Raw genomic sequence first — 13,447 nt, forward strand, 5'->3', positions numbered from 1 at the left:
GGGGTCAATTCCATTATAATTCCAGGCAACTTCAGAAAGTAAACCAAATTCCAATTCTACATTTTCCTCATTTGAAGAGAATTGGAACCTCCAGTGTACTTCCTGAATGTGACTGGAATTTAAAAGGAATTGAGCCCAACCCTGGTTGCATGTACGGTATCATGTCAATAAGAGACTAGCACACTAGTGTCTCAGGGAAGGATTTGGCCCAGGAAGGGTTTGTAAATCAAACGGTTTCTTGCAGCTGCTGTAGCTCTGATTTCCACATCTCCTTTTAACAGGGAAGTGAGAGCAGCCGATGAGATGTGAGATATGACAGGGTGTGAAACTAGAATATGGTCAGGAAAAAGTATTGTTGTGCAAGACACTACTGTAGAGAAGATGTTCAAGACACTGTACTTTAGTGATGGAGAAGATGTTCAAGACACTGTACTTTAGTGATGGAGAAGATGTTCAAGACACTGTACTTTAGTGATGGAGAAGATGTTCAAGACCCTGTACTGTAGAGAAGATGTTCAAGACACTGTACTGATGGAGAAGATGTTCAAGACCCTGTACTGATGGAGAAGAGGTTCAAGACCCTGTACTGATGGAGAAGAGGTTCAAGACACTGTACTTTAGTGATGGAGAAGATGTTCAAGACACTGTACTTTAGTGATGGAGAAGATGTTCAAGACACTGTACTGTAGTGAAGATGTTCAAGACACTGTACTGTAGTGAAGATGTTCAAGACACTGTAGTGATAGAGAAGATGTTCAAGACACTGTAGTGATAGAGAAGATGTTCAAGACACTGTACTTTAGTGATGGAGAAGATGTTCAAGACACTGTACTTTAGTGATGGAGAAGATGTTCAAGACACTGTACTTTAGTGATGGATAAGATGTTCAAGACACTGTACTTTAGTGATGGAGAAGATGTTCAAGACACTGTACTTTAGTGATGGAGAAGATGTTCAAGACACTGTACTTTAGTGATAGAGAAGATGTTCAAGACACTGTACTTTAGTGATGGAGAAGATGTTCAAGACACTGTACTTTAGTGATGGAGAAGATGTTCAAGACACTGTACTTTAGTGATGGAGAAGATGTTCAAGACACTGTACTTTAGTGATGGAGAATATGTTCAAGACACTGTACTTTAGTGATGGAGAAGATGTTCAAGACACTGTACTTTAGTGAAGATGTTCAAGACACTGTACTGTAGTGAAGATGTTCAAGACACTGTAGTGATAGAGAAGATGTTCAAGACACTGTAGTGATAGAGAAGATGTTCAAGACACTGTACTTTAGTGATGGAGAAGATGTTCAAGACACTGTACTTTAGTGATGGAGAAGATGTTCAAGACACTGTACTTTAGTGATAGAGAAGATGTTCAAGACACTGTACTTTAGTGATGGAGAAGATGTTCAAGACACTGTACTTTAGTGATGGAGAAGATGTTCAAGACACTGTACTTTAGTGATGGAGAAGATGTTCAAGACACTGTACTTTAGTGATGGAGAATATGTTCAAGACACTGTACTTTAGTGATGGAGAAGATGTTCAAGACACTGTACTTTAGTGATAGAGAAGATGTTCAAGACACTGTACTTTAGTGATGGAGAAGATGTTCAAGACACTGTACTTTAGTGATGGAGAAGATGTTCAAGACACTGTACTTTAGTGATGGAGAAGATGTTCAAGACACCGTACTGTAGTGAAGATGTTCAAGACACTGTACTGTAGTGAAGATGTTCAAGACACTGTAGTGATAGAGAAGATGTTCAAGACACTGTACTTTAGTGATGGAGAAGATGTTCAAGACGCTGTACTTTAGTGATGGAGAAGATGTTCAAGACACTGTACTTTAGTGATGGAGAAGATGTTCAAGACACTGTACTTTAGTGATGGAGAAGATGTTCAAGACACTGTACTTTAGTGATGGAGAAGATGTTCAAGACACTGTACTTTAGTGATGGAGAAGATGTTCAAGACACTGTACTGTAGAGAAGAGGTTCAAGACACTGTACTTTAGTGATGGAGAAGATGTTCAAGACACTGTACTTTAGTGATGGAGAAGATGTTCAAGATACTGTACTTTAGTGATGGAGAAGATGTTCAAGACACTGTACTTTAGTGATGGAGAAGATGTTCAAGACACTGTACTGTAGAGAAGATGTTCAAGACACTGTAGTGATAGAGAAGATGTTCAAGACACTGTAGTGATAGAGAAGATGTTCAAGACACTGTACTTTAGTGATAGAGAAGATGTTCAAGACACTGTACTTTAGTGATGGAGAAGATGTTCAAGACACTGTACTTTAGTGATGGAGAAGATGTTCAAGACACTGTACTTTAGTGATGGAGAAGATGTTCAAGACACTGTACTTTAGTGATGGAGAAGATGTTCAAGACACTGTACTTTAGTGATGGAGAAGATGTTCAAGACACTGTACTTTAGTGATGGAGAAGATGTTCAAGACACTGTACTTTAGTGATAGAGAAGATGTTCAAGACACTGTACTTTAGTGATGGAGAAGATGTTCAAGACACTGTACTTTAGTGATGGAGAAGATGTTCAAGACACTACTGTAGTGAAGATGTTCAAGACACTGTACTGTAGTGAAGATGTTCAAGACACTGTACTGTAGAGAAGATGTTCAAGACACTGTACTTTAGTGATAGAGAAGATGTTCAAGACACTGTACTTTAGTGATGGAGAAGATGTTCAAGACACTGTACTTTAGTGATGGAGAAGATGTTCAAGACACTACTGTAGTGAAGATGTTCAAGACACTGTACTTTAGTGATGGAGAAGATGTTCAAGACACTACTGTAGTGAAGATGTTCAAGACACTGTACTTTAGTGATGGAGAAGATGTTCAAGACACTGTACTTTAGTGATAGAGAAGATGTTCAAGACACTGTACTTTAGTGATGGAGAAGATGTTCAAGACACTGTACTTTAGTGATGGAGAAGATGTTCAAGACACTACTGTAGTGAAGATGTTCAAGACACTGTACTGTAGTGAAGATGTTCAAGACACTGTACTGTAGTGAAGATGTTGAAGACACTGTAGTGATAGAGAAGATGTTCAAGACACTGTACTTTAGTGATGGAGAAGATGTTCAAGACGCTGTACTTTAGTGATGGAGAAGATGTTCAAGACACTGTACTTTAGTGATGGAGAAGATGTTCAAGACACTGTACTTTAGTGATGGAGAAGATGTTCAAGACACTGTACTGTAGAGAAGAGGTTCAAGACACTGTACTTTAGTGATGGAGAAGATGTTCAAGACACTGTACTTTAGTGATGGAGAAGATGTTCAAGACACTGTACTTTAGTGATGGAGAAGATGTTCAAGACACTGTACTTTAGTGATGGAGAAGATGTTCAAGACACTGTACTGTAGTGAAGATGTTCAAGACACTGTAGTGATAGAGAAGATGTTCAAGACACTGTAGTGATAGAGAAGATGTTCAAGACACTGTACTTTAGTGATGGAGAAGATGTTCAAGACACTGTACTTTAGTGATGGAGAAGATGTTCAAGACACTGTACTTTAGTGATGGAGAAGATGTTCAAGACACTGTACTTTAGTGATGGAGAAGATGTTCAAGACACTGTACTTTAGTGATGGAGAAGATGTTCAAAACACTGTACTTTAGTGATGGAGGAGATGTTCAAGACACTGTACTTTAGTGATGGAGAAGATGTTCAAGACACTGTTCTGTAGTGATGGAGTAGAGGTTCAAGACACTGTAGTGTAGTGAAGAGGTTCAAGGCAATGTAGTGATAGAGAAGATGTTCAAGACCCTGTACTGTAGAGAAGAGGTTCAAGGCAATGTAGTGATGGAGAAGATGTTCAAGACCCTGTACTGTAGAGAAGAGGTTCAAGACACTGTACTGTAGAGAAGAGGTTCAAGGCACTGGAGTGATAGAGAAGATGTTCAAGCTAAGGCACTGTACTGTAGAGAAGATGTTCAAGCTAAGGCACTGTACTGTACTACAGGGTTTCCCAAACTCGGTCCTGGGGCCCCCTGTGTGCACGTTTTGTTTTCTAGCTGGATGATGAGTTGGTTATTTGAATCAGTGCTAGGGCAAAAACCAAAACGTTGCCCGAAGGGGGGCCCAAGGACCGAGTTTAGGAAACCCTGCTGTACTATGGGGGGCCCAAGGACCAGGTTTAGGAAACCCTGCTGTACTATCAAAGGGGGGCCCAAGGACCAGGTTTAGGAAACCCTGCTGTACTATCAAAGGGGGGCCCAAGGACCAGGTTTAGGAAACCCTGCTGTGCTATGGGGGGCCCAAGGACCAGGTTTAGGAAACCCTGCTGTACTATCAAAGGGGGGCCCAAGGACCAGGTTTAGGAAACCCTGCTGTGCTATCAAAGGGGGGCCCAAGGACCGGGTTTAGGAAACCCTGCTGTACTATCAAAGGGGGGCCCAAGGACCGGGTTTAGGAAACCCTGCTGTACTATGGGGGGCCCAAGGACCAGGTTTAGGAAACCCTGCTGTACTATCAAAGGGGGGCCCAAGGACCAGGTTTAGGAAACCCTGCTGTACTATCAAAGGGGGGCCCAAGGACCAGGTTTAGGAAACCCTGCTGTACTATCTGTAAATCCAGTTACTTTGAGGAACAGTCAGTTATTCATCTCCATTTATTGGAATTAAATGTAGATACTTTGAAAACTCTGCAGTAATCTTATTTCACTTTAGTAAAACAGAGTGTCTTTGCTCTGGGTTCAATGGGAGGTTGTTTATTTGAGGTGTAATATCGCCACCTTGTGGAGATAATGTCTAACTGACTATCTATCTCAATATCTCTCTCCCCCTCCTCTCTCTCTATCCTCTCCCCCTCCTCTCTCTCTGCTCTCTCCTCCTCTCTCCCCCCTCCTCTCTCTCTCCCCCTCCCCCTCCCTCTCCCCCTCCTCTCTCTCCCTCTCCCTCTCCCTCTCCCCCTCCTCCTCTCCCCCCTGCTCTCTCTCTCTCCCCCTCCCTCCCTCTCCCCCTCCTCTCTCTCCCCCTCCCCCTCCCTCTCCCCATCCTCCTCTCCCCCCTCCTCTCTCCCCTCCTCTCTCTCTCTCTCTCTCTCTCTCTCTCCCCCCTCAGTCTCGTCTAGTGGTGAAGACAGCTCTGAAGCTCCTGATAGTGTTTGTGGAGTACACAGAGTCCAACAGTCCTCTACTCATCCAGGCTGTCAACACTGTGGATGGCAAAAGAGGTACACACACTCACGCGCACACACACACTCGCGCACACACACACACACACGCTCACGCTCACACACACACACACACACACATACGCTCACACACACTCACACTCACTCACACTCGCGCACACACACACACACACGCTCACGTTCACGCACACACACGCTCACACACACGCTTACGCTCACACACACATAGTGCTGTTGTATTACACTGCTGAAGGAGCTTTCAAGGAAGCTTTTCACTGCACCATTTATAGCTGCTGTAAACTGTGGACTGATGAATAAACTGGGATTAGAGGGGTCTGTAAAGACACAGAGGCTCTCAACTGGACTTTGTTACACTGAGTGTGAGTAAGTGTGGCAGGTGTGTAACTGTGTGTTTGTGTCTGGCAGGCTTATCTAACAGTGAGGGTGGCAGGCTTATCTAACTGTGTGTGGCAGGCTTATCTAACTGTGAGTGTGACAGGCTTATCTAACTGTGAGGGTGGCAGGCTTATCTAACTGTGAGTGTGACAGGCTTATCTAACTGTGAGGGTGGCAGGCTTATCTAACTGTGAGAGTGGCAGGCTTATCTAACTGTGAGTGAGTGTGACAGGCTTATCTAACTGTGAGGGTGGCAGGCTTATCTAACTGTGAGTGTGACAGGCTTATCTAACTGTGAGGGTGGCAGGCTTATCTAACTGTGAGAGTGGCAGGCTTATCTAACTGTGAGTGAGTGTGACAGGCTTATCTAACTGTGAGGGTGGCAGGCTTATCTAACTGTGAGGGTGGCAGGCTTATCTAACAGTGAGGGTGGCAGGCTTATCTAACAGTGAGGGTGGCAGGCTTATCTAACTGTGAGAGTGGCAAGCTTATCTAACTGTGAGTGAGTGTGGCAGGCTTATCTAACTGTGAGGGTGGCAGGCTTATCTAACTGTGAGGGTGGCAGGCTTATCTAACTGTGAGGGTGGCAGGCTTATCTAACTGTGAGGGTGGCAGGCTTATCTAACTGTGAGGGTGGCAGGCTTATCTAACTGTGTTTGGCAGGCTTATCTAACTGTGAGTGGCTGGCTTATCTAACAGTGAGGGTGGCAGGCTTATCTAACAATGAGGGTGGCAGGCTTATCTAACAGTGAGGTTGGCAGGCTTATCTAACAGTGAGGGTGGCAGGCTTATCTAACAGTGAGGGTGGCAGGCTTATCTAACAGTGAGGGTGGCAGGCTTATCTAACAGTGAGGTTGGCAGGCTTATCTAACTGTGAGGGTGGCAGGCTTATCTAACTGTGAGGGTGGCAGGCTTATCTAACTGTGTGTGGCAGGCTTATCTAACTGTGTTTGGCAGGCTTATCTAACTGTGAGTGGCTGGCTTATCTAACTGTGAGTGGCTGGCTTATCTCTGTGTGTGTGTGTGTGTGTGTTTGTATGTAAATTACTAATCTAACTCTCTGTATGTGTAGGTGTGAAGCCGTGGACATACCTGACAGAGATCCTGGAGGAGAAGAATGGATCAGACACTGAGCTGTTAATCTTAACCATGAACCTCATCAACAAGGTTTGTTAGGTTGAGCTGTTCACCTTAACCATGAACACGGTTAGGAAGCCTCCTTAGGGTCCTAGTGAGCTGTTCACCTTAACCATGAACACGGTTAGGAAGCCTCCTTAGGGTCCTAGTGAACTGTTCACCTTAACCATGAACACGGTTAGGAAGCCTCCTTAGGGTCCTAGTGAACTGTTCACCTTAACCATGAACACGGTTAGGAAGCCTCCTTAGGGTCCTAGTGAACTGTTCACCTTAACCATGAACACGGTTAGGAAGCCTCCTTAGGGTCCTAGTGAACTGTTCACCTTAACCATGAACACGGTTAGGAAGCCTCCTTAGGGTCCTAGTGAACTGTTCACCTTAACCATGAACACGGTTAGGAAGCCTCCTTAGGGTCCTAGTGAACTGTTCACCTTAACCATGAACACGGTTAGGAAGCCTCCTTAGGGTCCTAGTGAACTGTTCACCTTAACCATGAACACGGTTAGGAAGCCTCCTTAGGGTCCTAGTGAACTGTTCACCTTAACCATGAACACGGTTAGGAAGCCTCCTTAGGGTCCTAGTGAACTGTTCACCTTAACCATGAACACGGTTAGGAAGCCTCCTTAGGGTCCTAGTGAACTGTTCACCTTAACCATGAACACGGTTAGGAAGCCTCCTTAGGGTCCTAGTGAACTGTTCACCTTAACCATGAACACGGTTAGGAAGCCTCCTTAGGGTCCTAGTGAAATTGTATTGCGTTGTTAGAAGGCTGTTAAGGTCTAGTTGCACTGAATAAAGTAATAACCACCAAATAATGTAGGAACTCATTGTATGGACATGAGGATCTCTCTCTGTCTCTGTCTGTGTGTGAACCCAGACCAGGTCTGATTGGTTGATTGATCGACTGATTGTTTGATTAACTCTGTCTGAACCCAGACCCTGTCTGATTGGTTGATTAACTCTGTCTGAACCCAGACCCTGTCTGATTGGTTGATTAACTCTGTGTGAACCCAGACCCTGTCTGATTGGTTGATTGATCGACTGATTGGTTGATTAACTCTGTGTGAACCCAAACCCTGTCTGATTGGTTGATTAACTCTGTCTGAACCAGACCCTGTCTGATTGGTTGATTAACTCTGTCTGAACCCAGACCCTGTCGGCCCTCCCGGACCAGGACTCGTTCTATGACGTGACCGATTGTCTGGAACAGCAGGGGATGGAACACATTATGCAGAAACACATGAGCAGCAAGGTCACTGAGCCAGACCTGAAACAACAGTTCACCATATATGAGGTAACACACACAGAGATACTCACACACACACCTCCTCTCCCTCCTCCAGCCCTCTCTCCCTCCTCCAGCCCTCTCTCCCTCCTCCAGCCCCCTCTCCCTCCTCCAGCCCCCTCTCCCTCCTCCAGCCCTCTCTCCCTCCTCCAGCCCTCTCTCTCTCCTCCAGCCCTCTCTCCCTCCTCCAGCCCTCTCTCCCTCCTCCAGCCCCCTCTCCCTCCTCCAGCCCCCTCTCCCTCCTCCAGCCCTCTCTCCCTCCTCCAGCCCTCTCTATCTCCTCCAGCCCTCTCTCCATCCTCCAGCCCTCTCTCCCTCCTCCAGCCCTCTCTCACTCCTCCAGGACTCTCTCCCTCCTCCAGCCCTCTCTCTCTCCTCCAGCCCTCTCTCTCTCCTCCAGCCCTCTCTTTCCCTCCTCCAGCCCTCTCTCCCTCCTCCAGCCCTCTCTCCCTCCTCCAGCCCTCTCTCCCTCCTCCAGCCCTCTCTCCCTCCTCCAGCCCTCTCTCCCTCCTCCAGCCCCCTCTCCCTCCTCCAGCCCCCTCTCCCTCCTCCAGCCCCCTCTCCTCCTCCAGCCCTCTCTCCCTCCTCCAGCCCCCTCTCCCTCCTCCAGCCCTCTCTCCCTCCTCCAGCCCTCTCTCCCTCCTCCAGCCCTCTCTCCCTCCTCCAGCCCTCTCTCCCTCCTCCAGCCCTCTCTCCCTCCTCCAGCCCCCTCTCCCTCCTCCAGCCCTCTCTCCCTCCTCCAGCCCTCTCTCTCTCCTCCAGCCCTCTCTCCCTCCTCCAGCCCCCTCTCCCTCCTCCAGCCCTCTCTCTCTCCTCCAGCCCTCTCTCCCTCCTCCAGCCCTCTCTCCCTCCTCCAGTCCGCTCTCCCTCCTCCAGCCCTCTCTCCCTCCTCCAGCCCTCTCTCCCTCCTCCAGCCCTCTCTCTCTCCTCCAGCCCTCTCTCCCTCCTCCAGCCCTCTCTCCCTCCTCCAGCCCTCTCTCCCTCCTCCAGCCCTCTCTCCTCCAGCCCCCTCTCCCTCCTCCAGCCCTCTCTCCTCCAGCCCTCTCTCCCTCCTCCAGCCCTCCCTCCCTCCTCTAGCCCTCTCTCCCTCCTCCAGCCCTCTCTCCTCCAGCCCCCTCTCCCTCCTCCAGCCCTCTCTCCCTCCTCCAGCCCTCTCTCCCTCCTCCAGCCCCCTCTCCCTCCTCCAGCCCTCTCTCCCTCCTCCAGCCCTCTCTCCCTCCTCCAGCCCCCTCTCCCTCCTCCAGCCCCCTCTCCCTCCTCCAGCCCTCTCTCCCTCCTCTAGCCCTCTCTCCCTCCTCCAGCCCTCTCTCCCTCCTCCAGCCCCCTCTCCCTCCTCCAGCCCCCTCTCCCTCCTCCAGCCCTCTCTCTCTCCTCCAGCCCTCTCTCTCTCCTCCAGCCCTCTCTCCCTCCTCCAGCCCTCTCTCTCTCCTCCAGCCCTCTCTCTCTCCTCCAGCCCTCTCTCCCTCCTCCAGCCCTCTCTCCCTCCTCCAGCCCTCTCTCCCTCCTCCAGCCCCCTCTCCCTCCTCCAGCCCTCTCTCCCTCCTCCAGCCCCCTCTCCCTCCTCCAGCCCTCTCTCCCTCCTCCAGCCCTCTCTCTCTCCTCCAGCCCTCTCTCCCTCCTCCAGCCCTCTCTCCCTCCTCCAGCCCTCTCTCCCTCCACCAGCCCCCTCTCCCTCCTCCAGCCCTCTCTCCCTCCTCCAGCCCCCTCTCCCTCCTCCAGCCCTCTCTCCCTCCTTCCTCTTTTACTAACCGTAGTTTCCTCCATCCTGTATAGAGGGCTCTGAGGCAGGAGGACGGAGAGTTGGAGGCTGCTCCTCACATCAGGAAGGAGAGGAGGAAGGTGACAGCCGGCGAACAGGAGGGCAGGAGGCACAGGAGATCCTCAGCTCAGAACCTCCCCGACATCCTCTCCTCCTCCCCTACCACATCCAACACTATCTCTCTATCCACCTCCTCCTCCACTTCTCTCTCCCCTTCCACCTCTTCTCCTTTCTCCCCCTCCTCCACTCTCTCCCCTTCCACCTCCTCTCCTTTCTCCCCCTCCTCCTCCTCTCCCTCCAACAGCCCTACAGCAGGGCTGAGTAGGACCACCTCCCCACTCCCCTCCTCCTCCCATAGCGCCTCACCCCTCTCCCCCACCTCCAGCCCATCAGACTCTGGTTCTCAGAGGTCCTCTCCTCTACCGCCCCCTGGGGTGACCAACGGTACTGCAGCCTCCCCGTCTCCCTCTCCCACCGAACAGGAGCCCAAGACAACCTCCAACCTGTAAGTATTGTGGAATACATGCCAACATACCTGTGTTTTTGTGTGTCTCCTTGTGTGTGTCTCCTTGTGTGTGTCTCCTTGTGTGTGTCTCCTTGTGTGTGTCTCTGTGTGTGTCTCTGTGTGCGTCTCTGTGTGCCAGCGTGTGTTTCTGCCTGTGCATGGGCTTGACATAGTTCACTGCTAATGCCTCTAGCCAGTCCACCTACAAGCCAATTGCAATCCAGTGTAGTTTAGATTTCAGAAAATATCCTGAAATATCCTGTTTATTTGCATGTGCTCCATGTGGTTTTAGATGGCAGTGTGGCTGTCCTTCCTCTAGGAGGCAGTATAGTTATGGAGCAACAGGCCAAAGGCAGCTGATTGTCTCTCACCAGTGTTACCTACCCTGTGGTTCTGACTACCACAGTAAAGACAGTCTTCCTCCTCCTCAGTCCGCTCCAGTCACCCTGTGGTTCTGATTACCACAGTAAAGACAGTCTTTCTCCTCCTCAGTCCGCTCCAGTCACTCTGTGGTTCTGATTACCACAGTAAAGACAGTCTTCCTCCTCCTCAGTCCGCTCCAGTCACTCTGTGGTTCTGATTACCACAGTAAAGACAGTCTTCCTCCTCCTCAGTCCGCTCCAGTCACTCTGTGGTTCTGACTACCACAGTAAAGACAGTCTTCCTCCTCCTCAGTCCGCTCCAGTCACTCTGTGGTTCTGACTACCACAGTAAAGACTGTCTTCCTCCTCCTCAGTCCGCTCCAGTCACTCTGTGGTTCTGACTACCACAGTAAAGACAGTCTTCCTCCTCCTCAGTCCGCTCCAGTCACTCTGTGGTTCTGATTACCACAGTAAAGACAGTCTTTCTCCTCCTCAGTCCGCTCCAGTCACTCTGTGGTTCTGATTACCACAGTAAAGACAGTCTTCCTCCTCCTCAGTCCGCTCCAGTCACTCTGTGGTTCTGATTACCACAGTAAAGACAGTCTTCCTCCTCCTCAGTCCGCTCCAGTCACTCTGTGGTTCTGACTACCACAGTAAAGACAGTCTTCCTCCTCCTCAGTCCGCTCCAGTCACTCTGTGGTTCTGACTACCACAGTAAAGACTGTCTTCCTCCTCCTCAGTCCGCTCCAGTCACTCTGTGGTTCTGACTACCACAGTAAAGACAGTCTTCCTCCTCCTCAGTCCGCTCCAGTCACTCTGTGGTTCTGATTACCACAGTAAAGACAGTCCTCCTCCTCCTCAGTCCGCTCCAGTCACTCTGTGGTTCTGATTACCACAGTAAAGACAGTCTTCCTCCTCCTCAGTCCGCTCCAGTCACTCTGTGGTTCTGATTACCACAGTAAAGACAGTCTTCCTCCTCCTCAGTCCACTCCGTGGTTCTGATTACCACAGTAAAGACAGTCTTCCTCCTCCTCAGTCCGCTCCAGTCACTCTGTGGTTCTGATTACCACAGTAAAGACAGTCTTCCTCCTCCTCAGTCCACTCCGTGGTTCTGATTACCACAGTAAAGACAGTCTTCCTCCTCCTCAGTCCACTCCGTGGTTCTGATTACCACAGCACAGGGTGACAGGAGGCTCCTGACAGACACAATGTGGACCCAGCTAGAGTGACTGTAATCAGCTAGTCCCTGTGTGTGTGTGTGTGTGTGTGTGTGTGTGTGTGTGTGTGTGTGTGTGTGTGTGTGTGTGTGTGTGTGTGTGTGTGTGTGTGTGTGTGTGTGTGTGTGTGTGTGTGTGCAGCGAAACCGTGTGAATTGTCACATTTAGTTCCCCAGCTAATCGTCATTAGAGATGATGGTTGATAAACTGCAGGCCGTGCCCCAGCATGTTGATAGGTGGACCTGCATACCTTCACTTGTACTTTATGTATGCCTGTGTTGTTGCTGTAGTGGGCTGATTGGGTGAATGTGCTTCATGCACTGTTATGTGCAGATAAATGAACTGCTTTATTCAGCTGATGTTTGTTCGGTGAAATTAGAGAACGTGTTCTTCACTGTCCAACTCTGTACATTTCCATACTTAAGCAATAAACTCTTTGGAATCAGGAGTGTAATCAAGAAGTTGTCTTTTTCTAAATAGTTCTCTCTTTTAGCTTCTCCATTGTGCATGGTCTATCTATGTTCTGTTTCTCGGTTGGGGGTTTGAGGGTTGCTGCTATTCTCTGTCTGTCTGTCTGTCTGTCTGTCTGTCTGTCTGTCTGTCTGTCTGTCCTCTAGCCTGCTGTCTGTCTGTCTCTGTCCTCTAGCCTGCTGTCTGTCTGTCTGTCTGTCTGTCTGTCTGTCTGTCTGTCTGTCTGTCTGTCTGTCTGTCTGTCTCTGTCCTCTAGCCTGCTGTCTGTCTGTCTGTCTGTCTCTGTCCTCTAGCCTGCTGTCTGTCTGTCTGTCTGTCTGTCTGTCTGTCTGTCTGTCTGTCTGTCTCTGTCCTCTAGCCTGCTGTCTGTCTGTCTGTCTCTGTCCTCTAGCCTGCTGTCTGTCTGTCTGTCTGTCTGTCCTCTAGCCTGCTGTCTGTCTGTCTCTGTCCTCTAGCCTGCTGTCTGTCTGTCTCTGTCCTCTAGCCTGCTGTCTGTCTGTCTGTCCTCTAGCCTGCTGTCTGTCTGTCCTCTAGCCTGCTGTCTGTCTCTGTCTGTCATCTAGCCTGCTGTCTGTCTCTGTCTGTCCTCTAGCCTGCTGTCTGTCTCTGTCTATCCTCTAGCCTGCTGTCTGTCTGTCCTCTAGCCTGCTGTCTGTCTGTCCTCTAGCCTGCTGTCTGTCTCTGTCTGTCCTCTAGCCTGCTGTCTGTCTGTCTGTCCTCTAGCCTGCTGTCTGTCCTCTAGCCTGCTGTCTGTCCTCTAGCCTGCTGTCTGTCTCTGTCTGTCCTCTAGCCTGCTGTCTGTCTCTCTGTCCTCTAGCCTGCTGTCTGTCTGTCCTCTAGCCTGCTGTCTGTCTCTGTCTGTCCTCTAGCCTGCTGTCTGTCTCTGTCCTCTAGCCTGCTGTCTGTCTCTCTGTCCTCTAGCCTGCTGTCTGTCCTCTAGCCTGCTGTCTGTCTGTGTCTGTCCTCTAGCCTGCTGTCTGTCTCTGTCTGTCCTCTAGCCTGCTGTCTGTCTCTGTCCTCTAGCCTGCTGTCTGTCTCTCTGTCCTCTAGCCTGCTGTCTGTCCTCTAGCCTGCTGTCTGTCTGTGTCTGTCCTCTAGCCTGCTGTCTGTCTCTGTCTGTCCTCTAGCCTGCTGTCTGTCTCTGTCCT

General features: G+C 49.5%; 1 protein-coding gene across 1 annotated transcript in view; it reads left to right on the forward strand.

Moving 5' to 3' along the window:
• Positions 1 to 13,447, forward strand: part of LOC311125837 (FH1/FH2 domain-containing protein 3-like) — a gene marked incomplete at its 3' end in the record, with an annotated part of 137,166 nt that overhangs the window by 63,332 nt on the left and 60,387 nt on the right. The window contains exons 6-9 of the mRNA XM_084199869.1: positions 5,095 to 5,206; positions 6,636 to 6,730; positions 7,851 to 7,994; positions 9,759 to 10,249. Of these exons, the coding sequence (XP_084055995.1) occupies positions 5,095 to 5,206; positions 6,636 to 6,730; positions 7,851 to 7,994; positions 9,759 to 10,249 (842 nt within the window). The remainder of the gene's footprint in view (positions 1 to 5,094; positions 5,207 to 6,635; positions 6,731 to 7,850; positions 7,995 to 9,758; positions 10,250 to 13,447) is intronic.

This window comes from Coregonus lavaretus (assembly GCF_964263955.1).
Source record: "Coregonus lavaretus genome assembly, contig: HAP1_SCAFFOLD_1285, whole genome shotgun sequence".
NCBI classification, from domain to species: Eukaryota; Metazoa; Chordata; class Actinopteri; order Salmoniformes; family Salmonidae; genus Coregonus; species Coregonus lavaretus.